We start from the raw sequence: 19,405 nt of genomic DNA, 5'->3' as shown, positions 1-19,405 counted from the left end.
TCTTTGGTGTCGTTTGATGCGGACTAGTGCACATATAAAAACAGCTCGGTTTTCCTGAGAGGGAAGATCTGTTGTGCTCTTTTCGCCTCGCCCTTTTTAGCCCGGGAATCATGGTTACAAATTCTGGGCCTTTACCAGTGAAAGTGGTGGCAAGATGATCGGAAATTCTAAAAAAAAAAAAAAAAAAAAACACCTAAAAGGAGTTTGGGCGTAGCTCGTTGTTTTGCATTCCTCAAAGTAAAAGGTATCGCTTTTTCGTTAATTGTTGAGTTCATGTGTCACTGGCCATGGCCAAACAGGAACTACACCACTATCAGCATGAATTTCAATTATTGACGACAAGAGCAGATAAAGGGAAAAAGAATGAATCCCCCATATAGGCCTTAGTGTCAAGGAAATCCTTCTTTTTTAGGATATGTTTTACCTAGCGTGGACGTACGCCACCTCACCCCCCTCAGGAGGGGAACTCCCACATAAAAAGGTTACGTCTGCTCATTGTACCTTTCAGGGGTAAACAAAGCGGTTTTAGTGCGTACTCTTATGGTGTTCAGCCTCAAAAGGTCCACAGCGGGAGCTTTTGCGCTACCTTTTAGGGTGTTGAGCCGAAATAATAGGACAGGAGATATTTGAAAATCAACTGAGTAGAACTGAGGTATTTGAAGCAATGGTCTTTATCGCTATTAACAATAATGAAGGTGTCAGTAATTGTGTTGGTTTAGAATTGCTACCTCTTAGGGCTGAAAAGAATTTCACGCCGCCGGCGCCCACAAAACAGGTTCTTGATACCTCTTATAGGTTTTTCTTTCAAAATTTCCGACGAGCCCCCGCGCCCTTTTTATATGGGAGTGTCCCGAGCGTAATTCGTTATTGTGTTTTCACAGTATTCATAGTTTATGCATTTTTTGCATTTGCACCTGGCGGACAAATGCTGGTAGCGTATGTAAATTTAGCTCAGTTTATTGCTTGTTTACCGCATGTTAGTTCAGCTTTGTAGTAGTTGTAGTTCTTGTTGAGAATCGAAGAGAAGGAAAACAGTTTCGTGAACTGAAGTCTTGCTTTATGTTAATGCCGGGTTGGAAATTGTGGAAACAGACTTCCTAGGCCTTGTTCGCGTGGTTTGTTTGAATTCTTATAACGGTCAGCTATTATAACACGGTAAATTCTTCTCCACTCTAACTTTGTTGTTTATTTTTGGTTGTTTAGACATATTTGTTATTGTTTTACCCAAAGCACCTAAGCTTATCAAAAGGGATTACAATATCAGAATTTTTACTTCATTTATACACATAGGCGTACGGGGAGTTTTTTTCAGGTGGGGGGGGGGGGGGGGGGGGCGGTGAATCACTTTCCCAAAAGATTTTCTCAACTTGCCCAATTTTTTACAAAACAGTCGAGCAAATACAATTTTTAAAAGATCATTGCATGCTGTCTTTTATAAACTTTGATGCAGTCCCCCCAACCCCCCGGCCTGTACGCCTATGTTTATACAGGCTCACACGCAAACAACACACAGAAATTGCACTAAAACGAGTCAAGCTTATATGTCTAGAAATATGTTATTTTAACAGTCAAACAGTGGCCACCGAGAAACGATTAGTATTAATTATAAAACTTTGTACTTCTAGAAAAAAGCGCAGTTGACATCGTAATTTACAGACTGAACACTGTACAATTAAAAAATTTAGTTTCCTAGCATCACTGCTCGATATGACTATGTTTAACCAAGAATATTAGCAGCAGAGGTCATAACGTTGAGCGGCATACCTTAGAAAAACAAGAAGAGTGTTTCACCGATTCAGAGACAAGACGGCACTCGCAAATAGGTGACGCACAACGATTAGTTTTAAGCAGATCTTCTCTAACACAAGTAAACCCAAGTCTAAGGCGAGAGAAAGAAAAATCAAACAACCTGTTGTAAGATTGAGGAAAAAGGGTTGACCGTATTTTAGCTTTAAAAGTAGGAAGACGTACAGGGTTTCGGACCTTGAGGTCCAGAGAATTCCAGCCAGTGATTGGGGATGGAAAAAAAAGGACTTTTGAAATCGAGAACAGTTCTGCAAGGAATATAATTGTGTGAAATTTTCCCTTGATGTAAGACGGAAACCTGTAAGTTCACTAGGTAGCTTGCGAAGTAATTCAATTAAGTAATACGGGGCAAGGTTCTTAGTTATTTGGTAAAACTGAATTGGCTTAGCTTGTGTAGTTATGTAACTCTGTTGTTGTTGTTGTTGTTGTTGTTGTTGTTGTTGCTGTTGTTGCTGGTTATTTCTTGACCCTTCTTGGTTTTCGAAACTGGAAATGATGTCAAAATAACTTGAGAACGACTGCCTTAGGAATATTTAAAGACCTGCCTATTGATAGAGAGGTTCTGTTATCTTGCATTATCTCTACTTCTCTAATTATTGGGCTACTTCAGTTGGAGGGCAATAAAATGCAGGAAATTAGCCTTGTTCTAAACGAGCAAGGGACTGGAATCTAAAATCTGGAATAACTGAAATTGAGAAAGATGATAGAAAAAAATCACTTCAACAGTGTCCAAGAAATGAATCCAGTGTATAGGAAAAAAGAAATGTTTTCGAGTGTTGTTAATTTTCGCTGCTTTACTGCTTAAACCACAAACTGTAACTGTTAACCAAAAATGTATGAAATCCTTCATCAAGCCAAATTTTGCTCGTTAGAGACTAACAATGGTCAATTGGACCGATCTATGGCGAAAAAGAAAGTTTTGGAGAAAATTTGTGCTTTTCTTTAAAAAGAGACTAGAGTTGAACAACCGGTTAGTACCTATATACGTGGCCCGGTTGTGCAAAAGGTGGATAACGCCATCCATTGGATAAACATATCATTATCTGGACAGGGTTACTAATTTTTCTGGTGAATAGAATTAGCCATCCTTTGATAGCCCTTGATCAACCTGGCCCCGACAGGAGCGCATTTCTTTCCCGGAGAAGACTGGAGAGTAGCACAAAGTCACAGCTGATTGGCGTCAAAGCCATGTTTACGCGTCAGAAATCTTTCAACACGGCAACCCTAAAACACGGTAACCGGAATCCCGAAGTCCTAGAATCTAATCTGGACAAGAACCGCGCTCCACCTTCGGTCAGGTTGAACAAAGGATGGGTACTGAGCTCTATCTACCCCCAAAAATCACTGACCCTGACTGAAGAGTGAGTTGCCCAATGATAGCGGATCCACCTTTTAAACAACTGGGCCAGATCAGAAGCATATCACCTCGAACAAGGTGATATGCTTCTGGCCAGATGCATAGCTAGGGGATGTTCAAAACATGTGGTTGAAGCTGAAAGCAAAGGGGAAAAAAAACAACAATAAAATAATTTGTCCCTTATTTATTTATTGGACATTGCTGAAGTAAATTGTTTCTGTCGTCATTCTCAATATCAATAATCTGGTTTCCGAATTCCAGGATCCCGGGTCTGATTTCGGTTTCCTGATTCTCCCCTCCAAACCATATCACAGCTTTCCAAAAGTGTATTTCATCTTTCTGTTTGAACTAAAAACACTGACATTTGGTGAACTATGCTCAGTTTTTCAAAATAATAATTATCAATTTTAATTATTCATACCCAGTCTCTTGCTCGTTTCGAACCAAAAACCACACTAGATACCAAGCCCCTAGTTTGCAGCGTCCAACATGGCGGATTAGACTGGCAAGGGGGCAACGCTGGCGCTTTCGTCTGGAAACTTGGCAAACCTGGAGCAAAAATGTTAAACAGCTACATTTTTCTGTCATTCAAGGTATTACTGATTGAAAATTGAGCTTAAATACTTTATTCCACCCCATCATCAATTCATCAATTTATTCGACAACAAAGAACTTCAAAACACACCTGTTTAGCAATTTTGTCTCGGTTCGTTGGAGACAAGTCATGCATTGAACATGATGTGTGATGAGTTGGTTCCTGTTTGAAGTAAACATTGTCGTAGTTAGCTTATTCTAGCACGGTTCATTACTTCTGCAAACTGCGCTCGCTTATCGAGCTCGAGGTTATTAGCTGCAATTAGCCATGATTCTGAGATCTTTATACGTTTGCTACTAGCTTGACCAATGTAGTCCAGTTATGTACTCCTTTGTCCTGTGGATAGACGAAAGATTCACTTCTCTCTGTTTTGTGACTTTTGTGCTTGTAGCATCCTGCGATATTTTGACTCTTCAAGGTACGTATATTACAGGTTCCATTAAAAGCTGGGCACCGGGCAAATTGATCGGCTGTGAGGACCATTTTGCCTCCCTGGTTTGACCATCTAGAGGAAAGTTTTTCTTATAAAGAAGTTCAGTTCAAAAACTTTTGCCCGTCTGTGAAAACCAGTTGCCCTCCTGCTGAAAACGTTAATGAAACACTCAGCTACATACATGTAAGTCAGATAACGTTCTAAGGCTGCCATGCAAGGCTTGTTTTGAGAACTTGTACTAGATAAATATGAAGGCCTCACTTGAGAAAAACAGTGGAGCATCTTGTGATATACGCCAACTGATCCTGGCGATAAGACAATAATCTGCAATTATTTCTGTTGTGAACTGAATATTGTCAAACACTAGTCACTATGACTCTACAGTAGCTATGTGCATGCTGTAAATCCCAGAGGCCTTGAATACCCAAATATGGCAAGAAATTGTGAGACACTATGTGATTTGGAAAAGTGTCTTGATTATTCCTTATCCTGTACACTCCCTCAGTATGCCTTTTCTTATGATTTAGAGACACATCAATCCACACAACTGATGCAACCTAATTAAAATTCTTTGAGCACTTAGAAGAAGGAGGTTTTCGCAGCCTCGCATGTGTTTAATTTACTGAGAAGCCTCTTTTTACTCAGGTTTTTAGTCTTACTACTACTGGCAATTTCATTGCTGTATGATTGATGTCTTCTGTTTACTATATATGCTATTGTGCTATGCTAGATTCTAATGGATCTGTACTATTATAGTTAAAGACGCTTGTATTTTTAGTACTTTTGTTTCTTCTATGACAGGTTTTGCAGCTGGTGAAATCCAATATAGAAATGATTTTTCTCAAAGCACTTTGTTCAGAGTCAAAAGGAACCTTGGCAAGAGCCGTGATAAGAGGCAGAATAATGTAGTTTCAAATATAACAGTGCAGGTATATCACACAAGCTCTTCCATATATATTCTTGACACTAATATCTGTACTTTGAGCACACTACATATACACTATGATGTAAGGCAATGTCGGCACACACTTTCAGTACAAACTCTCCTTACAATTCTTAATACATTTCTAGACCCCCCTTTTAGTTTGGAAAGTTTGATTAGAGATCAATTTCCCTTGATTGATTGAAGGATGAAAAGGAAAAGGTTGGATAAGGAAGAAAGCTAGAAATCATTTAAATCTATATTAATTTTATTTATCATTTGCTATCACCAATTACATGTAATCTGGACTGAAAAAGAGAGCTACAGTGTAGCAGTCTCAAGTACTGCAAGCACTTACTATCAACGTGAATGATGTACACATGCAGCCATTATATCACGGTCACAAATCACAGTTCAAGACTATGCTAAGTTTCCACTAGAAAGCTGTTTTAACCAATGAGTTTCTGAAAGCAGGCCACCAGCCCATGGTCCATGACATGCCCCACAGCCTCAGGTAGCCAGTTACTCACTTCACATCCTGTAAACCCATTCCAGATATTTCCCATACTTTTTATTGCAGTCTGGCTCTGTATAAAATAATGCAGACTGCAGATCAACAAACTAAACCATGTTCAAAAACTAATTAAAGCCTAGCCCTGGAAATAAACTGTACCATAAAACTGACCCATTCCTAAAAACTAACTCAATGCCATGTAGATTTAACTGTGAAGCCTAACAGTTAGCTTTGAGGATAAGATTAATTTTAGATTAGTACCTAGGGTCAGTGTTCATTTGTAGGGTTAAGGTGAAGGTGAAGGTTAGTCTGCAATCAAAAGTATGTCTGGATCGTCAGCCACCAGCTTGCATTAAGCAAAATCCTTAGTCTTTCATGCAATATAATGTTAAATGCAAATTATCTGACACTGATTGTGTTGTTCCATAAAAAATCCGTATGCTTCCCAGGGAGGGCTTTTTTGGTTTAAACCCGCTCCCCATCCCTCTGAAAATTCCAGTTTTGGTTCATGGTTAAGTCTGCATATGAACCAAGTGGCCAATCAGGCTGGCACTGTATCTCTCCCCTTAGATGGAATGCTAGTGCATCACAGGGTTTCTTCCAGCATTACATTCCCCTGTACTCATTCATACACCTGGGTGGAGAGAGGTACTATGAGGGTAAAGTGTCTTGCCCAAGAACACAACTCAATGTCCCCAGCCAGGGCTCAAGCTCGGACTGTTCAATCAGGAGGTGAGTGTACTAACCATGAGGACATTTCGCTTCCCACAGTTTTGGTCCATACTTTCCTTTAAAAATTTTGGTCTGTGGGACCCCCTCCCCCTTGAAATTTCCAATAACCCTCCTTGGGGTCTATGTGGATATTTTCTGGAACAACACATTCAGTCTATTTCTAAGTCTCTTAGAGATGGATTTTAGTCAATAAGATGCTATCTGTAGGCTGTGTTTTGATTTACAATTCTAGGTTAATTCTTCTTGTAGGATCATCACAAGTACTATTCAGTAGAGATCTTTCATGATAGTTTACTCCACGTGTGGTCTGATCTTAGAGGGAAATTAGAGAGCGTACATGATGAACATTTATCAAATAACAAGCTGGCCATTAAGAATGTCAAACTGTCATTTGATTTTCCTTACTATGGTCATATGGTGACGAATGTAACTCTCACCACTGGAGGTAATAAGGCATGCACAAGTTACATGTAGCATGCAACTTCATACAGTTAAAGAAATAAATAATTTCATCGAAAACATTCAAAAGAGTAAAAGAGTTATTAATATCATTTTAGTTTAAGCAATAATTTAAAGCCATAAAGAGACATTGTTCCAAAGATTTGGCGAGAAGACGTCCAGAAATTCCAAGTGTTCAATTAGTTTGAGTGTCCTTGTTGAAACAATTACATGTATCGTTATGTGGTACTTACTACAGTAATTGTATTATTCCTTAGTTTTGAAAAACAGTCTAACTCTTTTTGGCAGGTTTTATTAACCTTGGCACATCACAGAATCGTCAAATTGCTAATTTCCAATATGTTGCTCCACTCTTGGCGTACTTTGATCCTTCCCTTGACGGCAGCAGTAGTGTTCATCACCTTGACAGTGGTAGGGGTTTTGTTTGTGACTTAGTAAGGAATATTTCTTACAAATTATTAGGATATGGAGCTTTAGAAAAAGCCAACCAGGCTCATTAACATGCTCAGTTGTCTTTTCTGACCTTAAATTACATGTTCAAAATTACTCAAAGTCTTGTTTTCTAGTGAAATATCAACCAGTGATAAGCTCTCTTTCAACCTGGCCAGTAATATTAGCTGGCAAAGCCCTAAGCTACATGAATGCTTAAATGTAAATATTTTGTGTTGCCTGAATTATGAATTTATGACTTGCTCATGGTTCATGCACACCATAAATGTCCTTGAGCATCAAATTACAATTCTTTAAGGTCATTGGAAAGATGTTTAAGAGCAATAAATTTATTGATGAGTTAGAAGTCTTTAAATTTTGTTGTTTTCAGTATTGTCCTGCAAACTTCAAATCTCTCTCAAATGGTACTGTAGATACATGTATCAATAGCTTTTTTGTTGAATGTGTCCTTCAATTACTGGACTCACATTTCTAGTTGAAAGTCATTGAAAAGATCCTTGGATTTGTATCCCATTGTCACTCAGTGGGCAACATTTTTGAAGGCAATTTTTATGCACTCTCCCACTAACCAGACACTTTACATTAAGTAATTAATAAAAGAAATGAACCACTTTATTCACTCTAACGTGGCAGTAATTCTTGTTGCCATATTACTTTACACTAAACTCCAGCTATAGAACAAACTGGTTAATTACTGGTCCAAAAATCTCAGTGTTTCCTTTGTTTCCTAAGGGACCAGTAATTAAGTAAATATGCACTGACCCTTTAATTTGTGCAATAATACTTTAAGAAAAAAATGCTAATTAATTATAAAACTTAATATGATGCGCTTACATGCACATGTAAATAAAACCTGTTCTTTTCTCCTCTTTTGCATTAGGAAACAATTTCATTGTTCAATGGTCAGATGTCTTACTACATGACAATCCTCAAGGTAATGAACATTGACTTAGGTCTCGTGTCTCATTAATAAATAGTTATTACACAACAGACTCCTCCTACCCCACCCCATCCCCTCCCCTCCCTTCACTTTCAAAACTTTCATCTTGTAAGGTTAGTTACTTGATATTGCAGGAGTATGATGAGGACAAAGTTTCTGTTTGGCATTGTTAAATGTGAATTTAGGTACAGTAAAATTACTCAGGAAGTAGTTTGTTCAAATTCAGACTTATCAATTTCTTCACTCTGTTTTCAGCTGGCAGATTCACTTTTCAGTGCATGCTGAACAAGACTGGAGAAATTGTTTTTTCTTACCACAAGGTAAAGGATAATTTAAAGAAATACTGTCACATGGAGTAATTAACTATAGTTAAAGTTTACAGTTTTATACACAGTTCAGCCAGACCTGAAAGGTAGTACTTGTGTGAAAACTGAGAAAATACCAGTGACTTGTGGAATGTTCCATGGCCTACCACTCAAAGTGTTGCATAACAAGTGTCCATTTCATTTCAACAGATTGCAATTCCAGTGACAAACATATCACGTGCTGAGCACGCTGTTAACGTTGGCATTTCAGATGCGTACTATGTGGACAAACTGAGGCATTATTATGGCATTTGTAAGTCAAGCTTCACAAATGATGTCAACTTGCCAATCAACATGCAGGCAGTGTACTAACTGTTGAAATATGAATCAGTCTTAATTAATTCAGTGATAAGTAAGATGTAAATTTATGTAGTTAAGGTTAAAAACAGAGGATGCGCTAGAGCGTAATGCATATGCATTGTTGACCAAGCATGAGGTCAAGATTAATTACCTGTGACACATCACCTTGGATGTGTATTGGCCTGTAGTTAGCTCTAGTTAGGGTGTTAAGAACCACTCTGAAGTAGCTGTAGGTGTGAAAACATAACAAAAGTGCATTTTCTTTGTCAATTTCAGGGCAAATATTTCGCACATTTTATACTTATGATGCAGTGAACATCAATCAGAGCAGGGTGGTCAATGACACTGTTATCATACTTCGTCCCAAGAAAAGTGAGTTTGTCTTCAAAACAACAAATGTCACAGGCAGGAAATATAGCACAAGTGCAAAATAATGTACATCATAGAATCTCAGTTCCAAGGAAAACATTAATTCCTTGGGACAATAACATGGCAAAGAAAGTTTCCCAATGGAAAGTTTGGTAGAAGCAGAGATATTCTCATCAAACAGTGGTTATTTCGATGTTTGTCAGACATCATCACACTATAGCAGTCACAAGTAAACACGCTCAAACCGAAAACAAATACCAACATGCACTGCGCTCGTCATCCACACTACAACATTGGGATGTTGCTAAGCAACATCGTGTGTCTTGATGAACACATGCTGACGTCATTCCTGTCAATGAGCTCATGCTTATTTTTGATTGGATGATATGAATCGGATGTTCTTGAGGTCCACTGGGTGTTTTAGAGAAAATTTATTGAAATTGACTGATGCTCATTTGGTAGTATCCATGTTAGTGTTTTCTTATGATTACTTTTACAGTTTGTGGCATAAACAAACAGAAAGGTTTTGTTTATCAAAGCAGTGTTCTGTTTAAAGTTGGTTGGCTAACAGCAATTTGAAGCTTCTGATTTTGTTAATTTTTGTCAATTTTTTCTTAGACGGTTGTTCAATACAAGAATTCTAAAATCATTCATCCAAATCAGTACCTCTGTGTTCACTTCACGTTTCACTGATAAGGGGCCGGAAATGTTTTGGATGTAATAATTTTTACTGTCATGCTCAATTATGTCAAATGAGAGTTTGAGATCTTTTCATTTCCAACAGATTGCATCATGGCCAGTACATGTAAAGACTGCATGGAAATACGAAGCAGCACAGAGTTTCATTGCACCTGGTGTAACAAACTTAACAGGTTTCAAACTTTACTGTATTAATTATTTTCCACTCTACCATCTTATGCAGGCCTCTTCCTTGAAGGTTGTCACGCAATCATTCTGCAAAAATATTGTGTGACCAAGCAAACAGAAGTTTCAATACCTCAATGGCTAGTTTCGTGTGGATATCGCTGGGGCACGTTCTTCCTGCCTGCCATCAATATCGATAAAAACGATTTGAACACAGTAGTGGCTGCATTCAACATTGGAAAAATGGAGAAGGGCACGAGTGGACATATACACTGAGCTAGGGCTAAGCTCCCTACCTTACTTGTACATATAGGTTGTCGTCTCTCATCTGCATAGATTTGGGGCTCACAACTGTAGATGATCTAGCTCTCTTTAGCCATAGTTAGCAAAGGGAAATGGTTAGGACACCTGGCAAAGTTCTTTGTTGTATGTTTTTGTTGGCTATTTTGGGGGTGGACGTATGTCGCAATGTAATGCTGTGACCATATCAATGTTGATAAAATGACTGGTGAGTAGAGAAAGTGCTTCTCCCAACACTGGAGAGCAGTGAGGTGCACATATGCCAACGAGAATTCTGACATACATGTACATCCAAGATCTCACATTTACGTGTTGTTGTTCTTTTTATTTCTGCCAGGTGTTCGGATGGATTTGACCGTCATCGCAGTGAATGGCTTAAAGCGGGTTGCAACACGTCAGGAATCGTCCAAGTAAGACTTCAATGTATAACACAAACGTAGTTTATCCCATGAGTGAATTAGTACATTACTATGCACTCTGACATGACGCGGAGGCGCGGCGGCCTCTTGGTTAGTGGACCGGACTCCTGATCGAGCGGTCCGGGTTCGAGCCCTGGCGGGGGACACTGAGTTTTGTTTTTAGGCAAGGCACTTCACTCTCACAGTGCCCCTCTTCACCCAGGTGTACGAATGAGTACCGGTGAATATAATGTTGCGAAGTAACCCTGCGATGGACTAGCATCCCATCCAGGGGGGAGTCGAGATACTCCTAGTCGCTTCATGCTGCAGATTCCGGGATAAGTTTGGTGTCATCATTGTGACAAATCCAATGTAGTTGTGAACCTTTCTCGGCTTTCTGGCGCCCAAACTGCTGATCAAAGCCTGTCTGCTACATTCCTTGGATGCACGATATGAATCTCAATCTTGCAATGAGCGGCAACTTGTTAAATTTGTTTGTATTGAGTGTTAAAGTTGTACCGTTGTATATATAAATGCTGAATTCAGAATTTGTAAACTGATCTGCAAGAAGAAGGTACCATTTTTATCTCGTTAAATGCGCCCGACTCTCCGTCAAGGCTTGAATGAAATCAGGTTAAATTTTAAGACTTTTTTCAAGTTCCCAAAAAACCACTGAGACTCTACTATACTAGCCGGTAAGAAGGAAAAATAACTTTTGTGGGGTCTTAAACTGCTAACTACGAGACTACAGTGTAGTATGCGAATCCCTTCAAAGTGGGAATGACTTTACTTTGAAGCAAAGTGATTTTCATTTGAAACATTTTGAACAGGAACTCGCAGAAGTCAAGTGAAAGGGGCTTATTTCTTAGCATTTGTTTTCTTATCTGTGTCTTTTTTAGTCAGAAAAATGTGTCATCCAAGACAAACAGACAGAGGATGAACGTACCTCAGGCCTCGCCCCATGGTTAATAGCGGTAATCTGTGTGTGTGCTGTAGTCGTGTTTGGTGCGTTGGCGTGGCTTGTCTATGCTTTCGCGCATCCTACCTCCAGATCGGGACTTTGTCTTCAGGTATGTACATGGGACTGTAGATCGTTTGCCTTCTTATTTAAGAAGTATGTGCACTCTATGGAACCCTTGTTGGACCAAACACGTCTCTAAACAGACACTACTCTAAACTACAATCCTGGCCAAAAGGGTTTGGGACACTTCCCCTTGTTCTCACTTTTTTGCGTGGCAGCTGTGAGAAACCAACAATTTGAAGTCATATTAATAGTGTTACAAAGATCTTTTCCCTGCTCCCCCTGAACAATGTTGAAGTCATAACACATCCGTGACTCCTGACAACCAACATTGTCCAGGGGGGGATAGATTGAAATGTTCAGTTTGTGGAAAAATGAGAAAGTGTCCCAATCGTTTTGGCCAGGATTACAGACTCTTCAACATAACAGACGTAATTTATCAAACACGAGAGACCGTGTTGAAGTAATATATCAAGCATGAAAGAAAGACCGTGTTTGACCACATTTCCAAATACCGAGAAGAGATGAAACTACGACGCGCAGTGGAGTATTTTCGCCGAACTTGGAGGTCTTTGAAAATTTGGTCAAACACTGTTTTGAGTGTTAGATGTATTTTCTCATTCGAAACTAAAACTAAGGAGAAAATGGAGAAAAAGTCTGTGCTAAGATCAGATATCCAAACACCGTCAGTGTAAGATTTCCTTTGTTTAAACTTGAGGAAGAGTTAATCAGTGTGAGATGGCTCTTTAAAGTGGACTCCCTACTCTTCCTGTCTCTAGCAAACTTGACGCTTCATCGTGATGTTGTCTTATGCTGCATACTGCATGCAGGTCTTCGTAAGATCAAACAATGTAAGTTGAATAAAAATGACCTTGGTGCGCGAGTAAGATCGCATGCTACCGGAGAAGCTTTAACAAGAAGTTTCAGTTGTACACCCTTTGTTTTTTTTCTTCTCTTACTTACACAGCACTGCCCTGGAAGATGCTGCAGGAAGTGTAGAGCAAATTACCAAGAAACTGGTCCAACAAACTCTTATGTGTTTAACAAAGTTCTTTTTTAATCTGACAGACCACAGATGGTTCCAAACTTCATGTAACAGATATATTGTGTCTAGTAACGAAGCGTATTATAATCGCCCTTTTGCGATCTACCTTCAACTCCAAAGTGGCAAAAAAAAAAAAAAAAAAAAAAAAATCATAGTTATCTAAATGGATAATGACCTAAGGTAAAAGATCTGTAAAAAAACAAAACAAAACAGAATGTTCTGCTTAACTCTGCGTGTTGTTGGGCTCGCAATAACATTGTGTACTTGTATACTAAAAGGGAAACAAAAGGTCAGCGGAGTGTTGTAAATACCGGTAAGTGAAAGCTTTATTAATGTGTCATTGTATTTAGTTTTCACAACTAATTGGGGACACAACAAAAAAAATTAAGATTATTTACAAGTACGGAATAATAATAAAAATGCATATACGATTAAAATATGTAGCGTGTATAAATTGTACAATAAAACAATGGGTATATAATAGGTAGTCTCTAAGAATTGCAAAGGTTACAGCAGCTATTGTTGTTGGTAAAAACCCGCATAAAAGAACAAGTGGATTAACAACACTCGGCTGAAATTTGGTCAAAAAAGTACCATATACATAAGAACACATTCAGCCTGAAATATGAAAATTGTCCTTATATAAAAAAAAAAAATTGGCTGCCAGTTAGATTAGAATAACCTACTATGGAAGAGTACTTAGTACAGCACTAAGTAGATCAATATATGTGCTATCCATTAATTAATTAAAATGTTGTGCTTGCACATTGATTTCATCTGTTGGTAGTCTATACAGTATTTAATTTTTAGAAACAATTTTAAGAAGTCTAAGAACACCTTAAGAACATTTTCAGGCTGATTTTGCAGAAAACACCCGATGTATAAGAACAAATTCAGCCTGAACCCCCAAAACATGTGTTCCTTTATGCGGGTTTTACTGTATTAAATGTATGACGCTTGTGGTATATAGAATCCTTATCACTTACTTCTGAAATAAAAGTAAAATATACATCTAAAACCACTCAAGCTAGACCTATTTTACAAAGGATCTTACTAACTGATAAATTTGTGAGGATGTTTAACAAAATACACATTGTAATGTTGCATCTTTTACTTCTGCCATCGAGCTTTGCTATAATACTCCTTACAACTTGTTCACGACGGTGGTGAAGCTTCTTAGAAAGTTTCTGTTAAATATGCAATCCTTTAGATCCTTTACATTACATCAGCTAGACGTAGTATACAATAAAGCGAAAGGCCTTGTCCGTTGATCCCTTGTCCACTGGGTTTGTCTTACAGCTGACTTTCTACGCCACCAGGGCCGGGTTGTTTAAAGCCTGGTTCAGTCAACCCAGGGTCAGCGCGAATTTTGATTTCAAATTTGCAACTTATCGGTGAGGTTCTCTGTTTATTTTGTTTGTCCTACAGTTTTGAACTTGAAAAATATCAAACTACACAAAACATAAGCACTGAGAAGCATTTTTATAAAAGAAAAATTAATTCTTCGGTTAACTTTGAATCCTGGGTTAGCGTTAACCTGCTTTCGAACACTCCGGCCCAGGGGCCCGTTTCTCGAAGGTCCCGAAAAGTTTTCGCATCCGGAAAGCCATAGCTTTCGAACCTTACAGAGCTGTTTTATTCACATATTCTTAATTTGAGCAGAGGTTCCCTTCATACGAGAAGTTTCAGGCGTATACACTTCTTCGTTTTTAGATACACATGAACTACAAATGGCTTTACTGGTCCGAAACGTTTCCGGGGCTTTCGAGAAACGGGTCCCAGGAGTTAACTAAGCCTAACAGAGGTGAGATACACTATACGAGTTTCTTTACAGGGTCCTTCAAGGGTTTGGGCAAGCAAAGAGTTATCGTATTTTGTTGTCATATTTTGAGGAACTATCCGGCTCGAGCTGTGTGTGAATATTCTGCGGAACAGGCAACTTAATTGTGCGGCTTTTGGATGTTATTTCAAGGAACATAGGCCCCAGCCCCCTGCAGTCATAGCTACTTAACTCTTACTCCAGCTTCTTTACAAACTTTCTAATATGGGCACAACTTTCACTCTGATTGGATCACGTGCTCGTAAGAGAAGAGCAGCATTCAGCTCTAATGTATCAGTAGTTCCCACTCCTCTCTCAAACTTGACTTTTTGTAAGATTTTGACCAGCGCCATCTTGATCTCCAGAAGTGCCAACCGCATGCCAATACACTGGCGAGGCCCGTGGCTAAAAGGCATATAAGAGAAAGATGGCCGCTTCTTGATTTCACTCGGAAGAAAGCGGTCTGGGTCAAACTTCTCTGGCTGTGTCGGAGAGAGCAAAAACAGGGGGTTAAAAAAACTAGAAAGCCATCAATAGCTCCTTTAAAAAAACGCACTCTCATGACACTGTCAAGTGGCCAGTTCAGAAATTGTCGCGCACGCTGGGGTTCTTGGGGTCGTTTTTTCGATGTGTGGAAGTATTATAGTAAAAAAAAGTTACATGGTGTCACGCCCGTTAGAGGAGTCCAAGTTGACTCAAACGAATCATTTATTTCACAGTCACATGGACAAGCACGGAGTTTGATTCTCGCGGTTCCATCTGGGAGTATAAATACAAAGACTTTAGGGAAACCAAATAAAGTTCTGGAGGGAAACCTGCCATGGATCGACTTGAAAAGGCTATGGATATCAAGTTGGCGGGTTTGGCTTCTTGTTGATTGGTTTTTAAAGCAAAACAACAGCGCGTTTGTCCTGACTATTCAGTTAAAGTTAAGTCTGCATACGAACCAAATGGCCCATCACGTCCGGCGCTTATCTGCGGTTTCTATGTATCATGAAACGACTATGAGTATTTCTGCTCCCCATTCATGGGATGCTAGTCCATTGCGGGGTTACCCCGGCATTAAATTCGCCGGTACTCATTTCTTCGCCTGGGTGCAGAGAGGCAATGCGAAAGTTAAGTGTCTTGCCCAAGAATTCAACCCACTGAGTGTCCCCGGCCAGGGCTCGATCCAGAGGCCAGCGAACTAAGCACACGCTTCCTATTGTTCAGTAAAAATAAGTGTTAATTACCTCAGGCCAGAACGCTGGATCGTGGTGAACAGCGTACGAAGGAATATTTACAACAACACCCGCCGGGAAATGCACTCCTTTGATAACACAAGACTCGTTACACTGACGAACGTTCACGAATCCAATCGGTATGATTCGTAAGACTTCGGAAATTACTCGGTCAAGGTATTCGAGACCATTGACTAAGTCCAACGTCGAGGCATGGTCATGTGATCTGGTGGCTTCCTCAATTTCTTGCCGTAGTCTTGCTTGTATCTCTGGATAAAGAGTGAGGTAGTAGGCAATAAAAGCCAACGTAGATCCAGTTGTTTCGAAGCCAGCCGCCAGAATGACTATGGTTTGTGCGATGATTTCTTCATCTGTCAATTTCTGGGTTCTGTTTACGTTATCTTCTTTCGCCTCGAGCATAAGCTGAAACAGGTCTCTTCTTCCCGAGGGAGACTTTTTCCTGATTTCCAGCACGTTTCGGCTAAGTTTCTCAAAGAAACGAACATGCTGAATGGGATTTATGTCGAAGAGTTTTTTGACCTTCTGCCAAAAAGGAAACAAGGACAGAGCCCGGTTGTAAAGTGGCACGTCGAAGAGAGTCAAAGCCTTTTGCAACAGATCTGGGTCAGGATTTGTTTGGATTTCTGCCTCAACACCAAATGCTGAGCGCATAATCACATCGAAGGAAAACAGAGCAAATAGTCGGCTAACATCAACACTGCTCTCTGCAAGACAAGGAAATAACAATGACTTAAATAAATAAGAAATTCGCTGCTAGGTTGAGGTGTCTCAATACATTATTTCTGGACCATACCAAGCATTTTCAATCACCTTTTAACTCGGTCGGGTCGACATGAAAATTACACCATTAATTGAAAATGGGTTTAAGTTTTACGTTGGGTATAATGTATTTCTTAAGGCAATCGATATTTCCAGGGAAACCATAAACAAAAAAAAATGAAAATCGGTAAAACATGAATTTTGCGCGAACCAGATGTGAAGGCAACACGAGACGATTTGATGACAGAAATAATAGAATAGAATAGCTGTATTGACTCTTCCCTGCTGAAGCTTTTCAGTGGCATTAATACGTACAGTTACAAAATACAAAATAGGGGGCAGTCGAAAGTTGAGTAAACGAGCGCGCTCGAGCATGGCCCACCGAGTTCTCATAGGTGACCACGGTTAGCATTAATTGTACGGCAAACTGGAAACGGCAAAAGTGAAATTTTTGCCCTCTGTTTTCAGCTGTTGTACAGAAGAGTGGATTATAGGTGTTTGTGCTGAATAGCTATCTATAGTTGCCGGATGGTTTATTTTAATTTTTTTGCGTGATTAAAGATTAAAGGGGAAAACAAATCCAAGGTGATATTTGCAGTTTGTTACTTGCCGTAAAGATCATCCTTAAGGCCTCTCTAATGCCCAGGGAGGGGCGGGGGGAGGGGGGAACCTACAGTATACATGACGGGAGGTCCGACTAATTTTTTTTTTAAACCAACGGTATTTTTTTGGGTCGAGTCAAGAGATCTGTCACGTATTTCTTTTTTTAGGTGCGTATACGTGTATTTTTGGGGGGAAGTTACACATCTCCGAACGAAATGATTGTTGCGATCAGTGGAAGTCCTGTATTATTTTGGGTAGGAAATTTTGATGCCAGGTGTTTTTGCTGGTGTAAAATTTCAGGCTCATGTTTTTCTTGGTTCGCAATATGAAGCTCCACCGGACCCCTCCCCCCCCCCCCCCCGCCCATCATGTATACTGCGAATACCCCTCCGGGCTCTAATGAACCATTATTCCAACCGGCTACACTCTTCTAATGTCAGAACCTTTGTTGTAAGAACTGTACTTTGAGGCTAAGATTGACAAAGATTTCAAGAACATGCTAAAAGCGTACTCGAAATACCCAGATAATTTTCTACAGTCGTTTTCCTTCGAGCTCTAAAAACAGTACTCCACAATAAAGTATTTGAAATGACCATAGTTAGTATGAAATGACTCGGTAAAATACGTCGATATACGACGAAGTGCTTAAGGGCACAATTTTTATCGTATTAGACATTTCTTTGTTTAATTGACCGTAAACACGTAGAAAACAACCTTAAAAAATGTCGAAATAAAACACGTGAAGTTCTAGCCGTTCAAATTTGTAGAAAAAATAAGAAAACTCACTCTTGCAGCCTCGACTCGAAAGTAAGATGTTCTCGTAAAATGGCACAAACGGTATTCCACGGTACGTCCGACCTCGAATTGACTAGACTCAATTGATGTTGCTTTACAAATTCACCCATGGAACTTACCATTCTTTGCTGCAAACGTTTCGAGCTTACCCAGCAAGATGCCAACCGCATCGTCGATAAGCGGAACAAGTTCTTTGACTTTTAAAGCGCTGAATGTTGGCGTAAGAACGGAGCGGACTCTTCTCCAAGCTTCATCTCTAGCGTCAAACAGACCTTTGTCCATTGGAGCGTTTCCTCTCATCACGTCAGGCCTGTTTTGAAACTTGTGGAAGTCTTTGACTAGAATGTGCTTCAGCATTTCTGGGTCCGCCACAGTGATCATCGGACTTCTTCCCAAGTACATTTTGTAAACTTTGCCGTATTTCTTGCCATAGATTATGAACGCTTTGTGCAAGCCGCCATATCGGGCGACCTCAATCAGATTCCCAAAGTACGGCCAAGGTTTCGGGCCTGGAAGGCGAACTTGGCTTATCAAAGCGAACTCCGAAACACCAAACCAGTAAATAAGCGCAGTTATAAAAAATAACAGGCTTATCCACCCGCCATAAGAGGTTAGAAAGCTTGTAACTGCATCAAACATGTTGTAGATATATGACAATGAAATTTGTAGTGGCGTGACCTTAGTTGCGGTGGAAATTACCATTTGTTTGCTTTGGTTTTCGAAAAATAAAAACAACATTCCACTCGAGATTCAAATGACAAAGACTTAGTGGCCATGTAGGATGACAGGAATAATAAAGCTATACAGCTATATCAAGAAAAATTTGACATTTTGGTTACTAGTTGCGAATTAAAAGTCAGATATATTTATTTTAGTATCTTACCGGAATGTTTAATCAGAGTCAATTTCGAATTTCTGAAATATTACTTTCTGCACTTTTCGGTGCATATCAAGACTTTTAATCCATCAAATATTTTCGCTAGTAACGCGATTGGTCTAAACGCGTCATGTGACTGAATTTCTCCAGCTTAAACTGGCGCATTTCCGAGTGATGTTCCCCAATTTTCAGATCCCGTGTGTTGCAAAGATTATTTGAAGGATAGCAATGAACACAATAGTTCCCATTTCACTGAAAAATGTGCTCGTATATTTGTCCTTGGACGTTATCTGTTCCTCGAAACTCACACTACCCTCGAGAACTTTTCGCTTCTCGGAGCAGACAACGTCCCAGTGTATATTTTCACGCCAAATGGAGGCTGTCGTATATATATATTCTGTTGTACAGATGTGCGCTTGCTACCCTAACCATATGGATCAT

General features: G+C 39.5%; 2 protein-coding genes across 2 annotated transcripts; one reads left to right on the top strand and one right to left on the bottom strand.

The window, feature by feature from the left end:
- Positions 1-3,651: 3,651 nt before the first annotated feature.
- LOC110052095 (plexin domain-containing protein 2-like) lies at positions 3,652-14,141 on the top strand. The gene is made up of 13 exons (XM_089284279.1): positions 3,652-3,756; positions 4,059-4,176; positions 4,993-5,120; positions 6,609-6,804; positions 7,107-7,229; positions 8,149-8,202; positions 8,464-8,528; positions 8,724-8,826; positions 9,150-9,245; positions 10,027-10,114; positions 10,744-10,816; positions 11,704-11,874; positions 12,793-14,141. The coding sequence occupies exons 1-13, from the start codon at positions 3,724-3,726 to the stop codon at positions 12,883-12,885; spliced, it is 1,341 nt and encodes a 446-aa protein (XP_089140405.1). The 5' UTR covers positions 3,652-3,723; the 3' UTR covers positions 12,886-14,141.
- A 350-nt stretch (positions 14,142-14,491) lies between these two features.
- Positions 14,492-19,040, bottom strand: LOC110052009 (cytochrome P450 3A2-like). Its single transcript, XM_020758127.2, has 3 exons — positions 18,207-19,040; positions 15,922-16,634; positions 14,492-15,171 (listed from the first exon to the last, which is right to left on the bottom strand). Exons 1-3 carry the CDS (start codon positions 18,823-18,825, stop codon positions 14,899-14,901), a joined length of 1,605 nt encoding a protein of 534 aa, XP_020613786.2. The 5' UTR covers positions 18,826-19,040; the 3' UTR covers positions 14,492-14,898.
- Between the last annotated feature and the right edge of the window lie 365 nt (positions 19,041-19,405).

The sequence above is a fragment of the Orbicella faveolata genome, unplaced genomic scaffold (assembly GCF_042242905.1).
Source record: "Orbicella faveolata isolate gen_17 unplaced genomic scaffold, um_ofav_v1 contig_13, whole genome shotgun sequence".
Taxonomy (NCBI): Eukaryota; Metazoa; Cnidaria; class Anthozoa; order Scleractinia; family Merulinidae; genus Orbicella; species Orbicella faveolata.
The sequence above is the reverse complement of the archived record's forward strand: the minus strand, read 5'-3'. Positions and strand labels throughout refer to the sequence as shown.

Excerpts from the sequence above, each read along its gene's own strand:
- LOC110052095 (XM_089284279.1), top strand. The coding sequence starts at position 3,724 with ATGTTAAACAGCTACATTTTTCTGTCATTCAAG. Across the intron at positions 4,177-4,992 it reads CGATATTTTGACTCTTCAAG|GTTTTGCAGCTGGTGAAATC; the intron begins GTACGTATATTA and ends CTTCTATGACAG. Across the intron at positions 11,875-12,792 it reads GATCGGGACTTTGTCTTCAG|CACTGCCCTGGAAGATGCTG; the intron begins GTATGTACATGG and ends TTACTTACACAG.
- LOC110052009 (XM_020758127.2), bottom strand. The coding sequence starts at position 18,825 with ATGTTGTTTTTATTTTTCGAAAACCAAAGCAAACAAATGGTAATTTCC. Across the intron at positions 16,635-18,206 it reads AACGTTTGCAGCAAAGAATG|AGAGCAGTGTTGATGTTAGC; the intron begins GTAAGTTCCATG and ends CTTGTCTTGCAG. Across the intron at positions 15,172-15,921 it reads ATCCAGCGTTCTGGCCTGAG|CCAGAGAAGTTTGACCCAGA; the intron begins GTAATTAACACT and ends TCTCCGACACAG.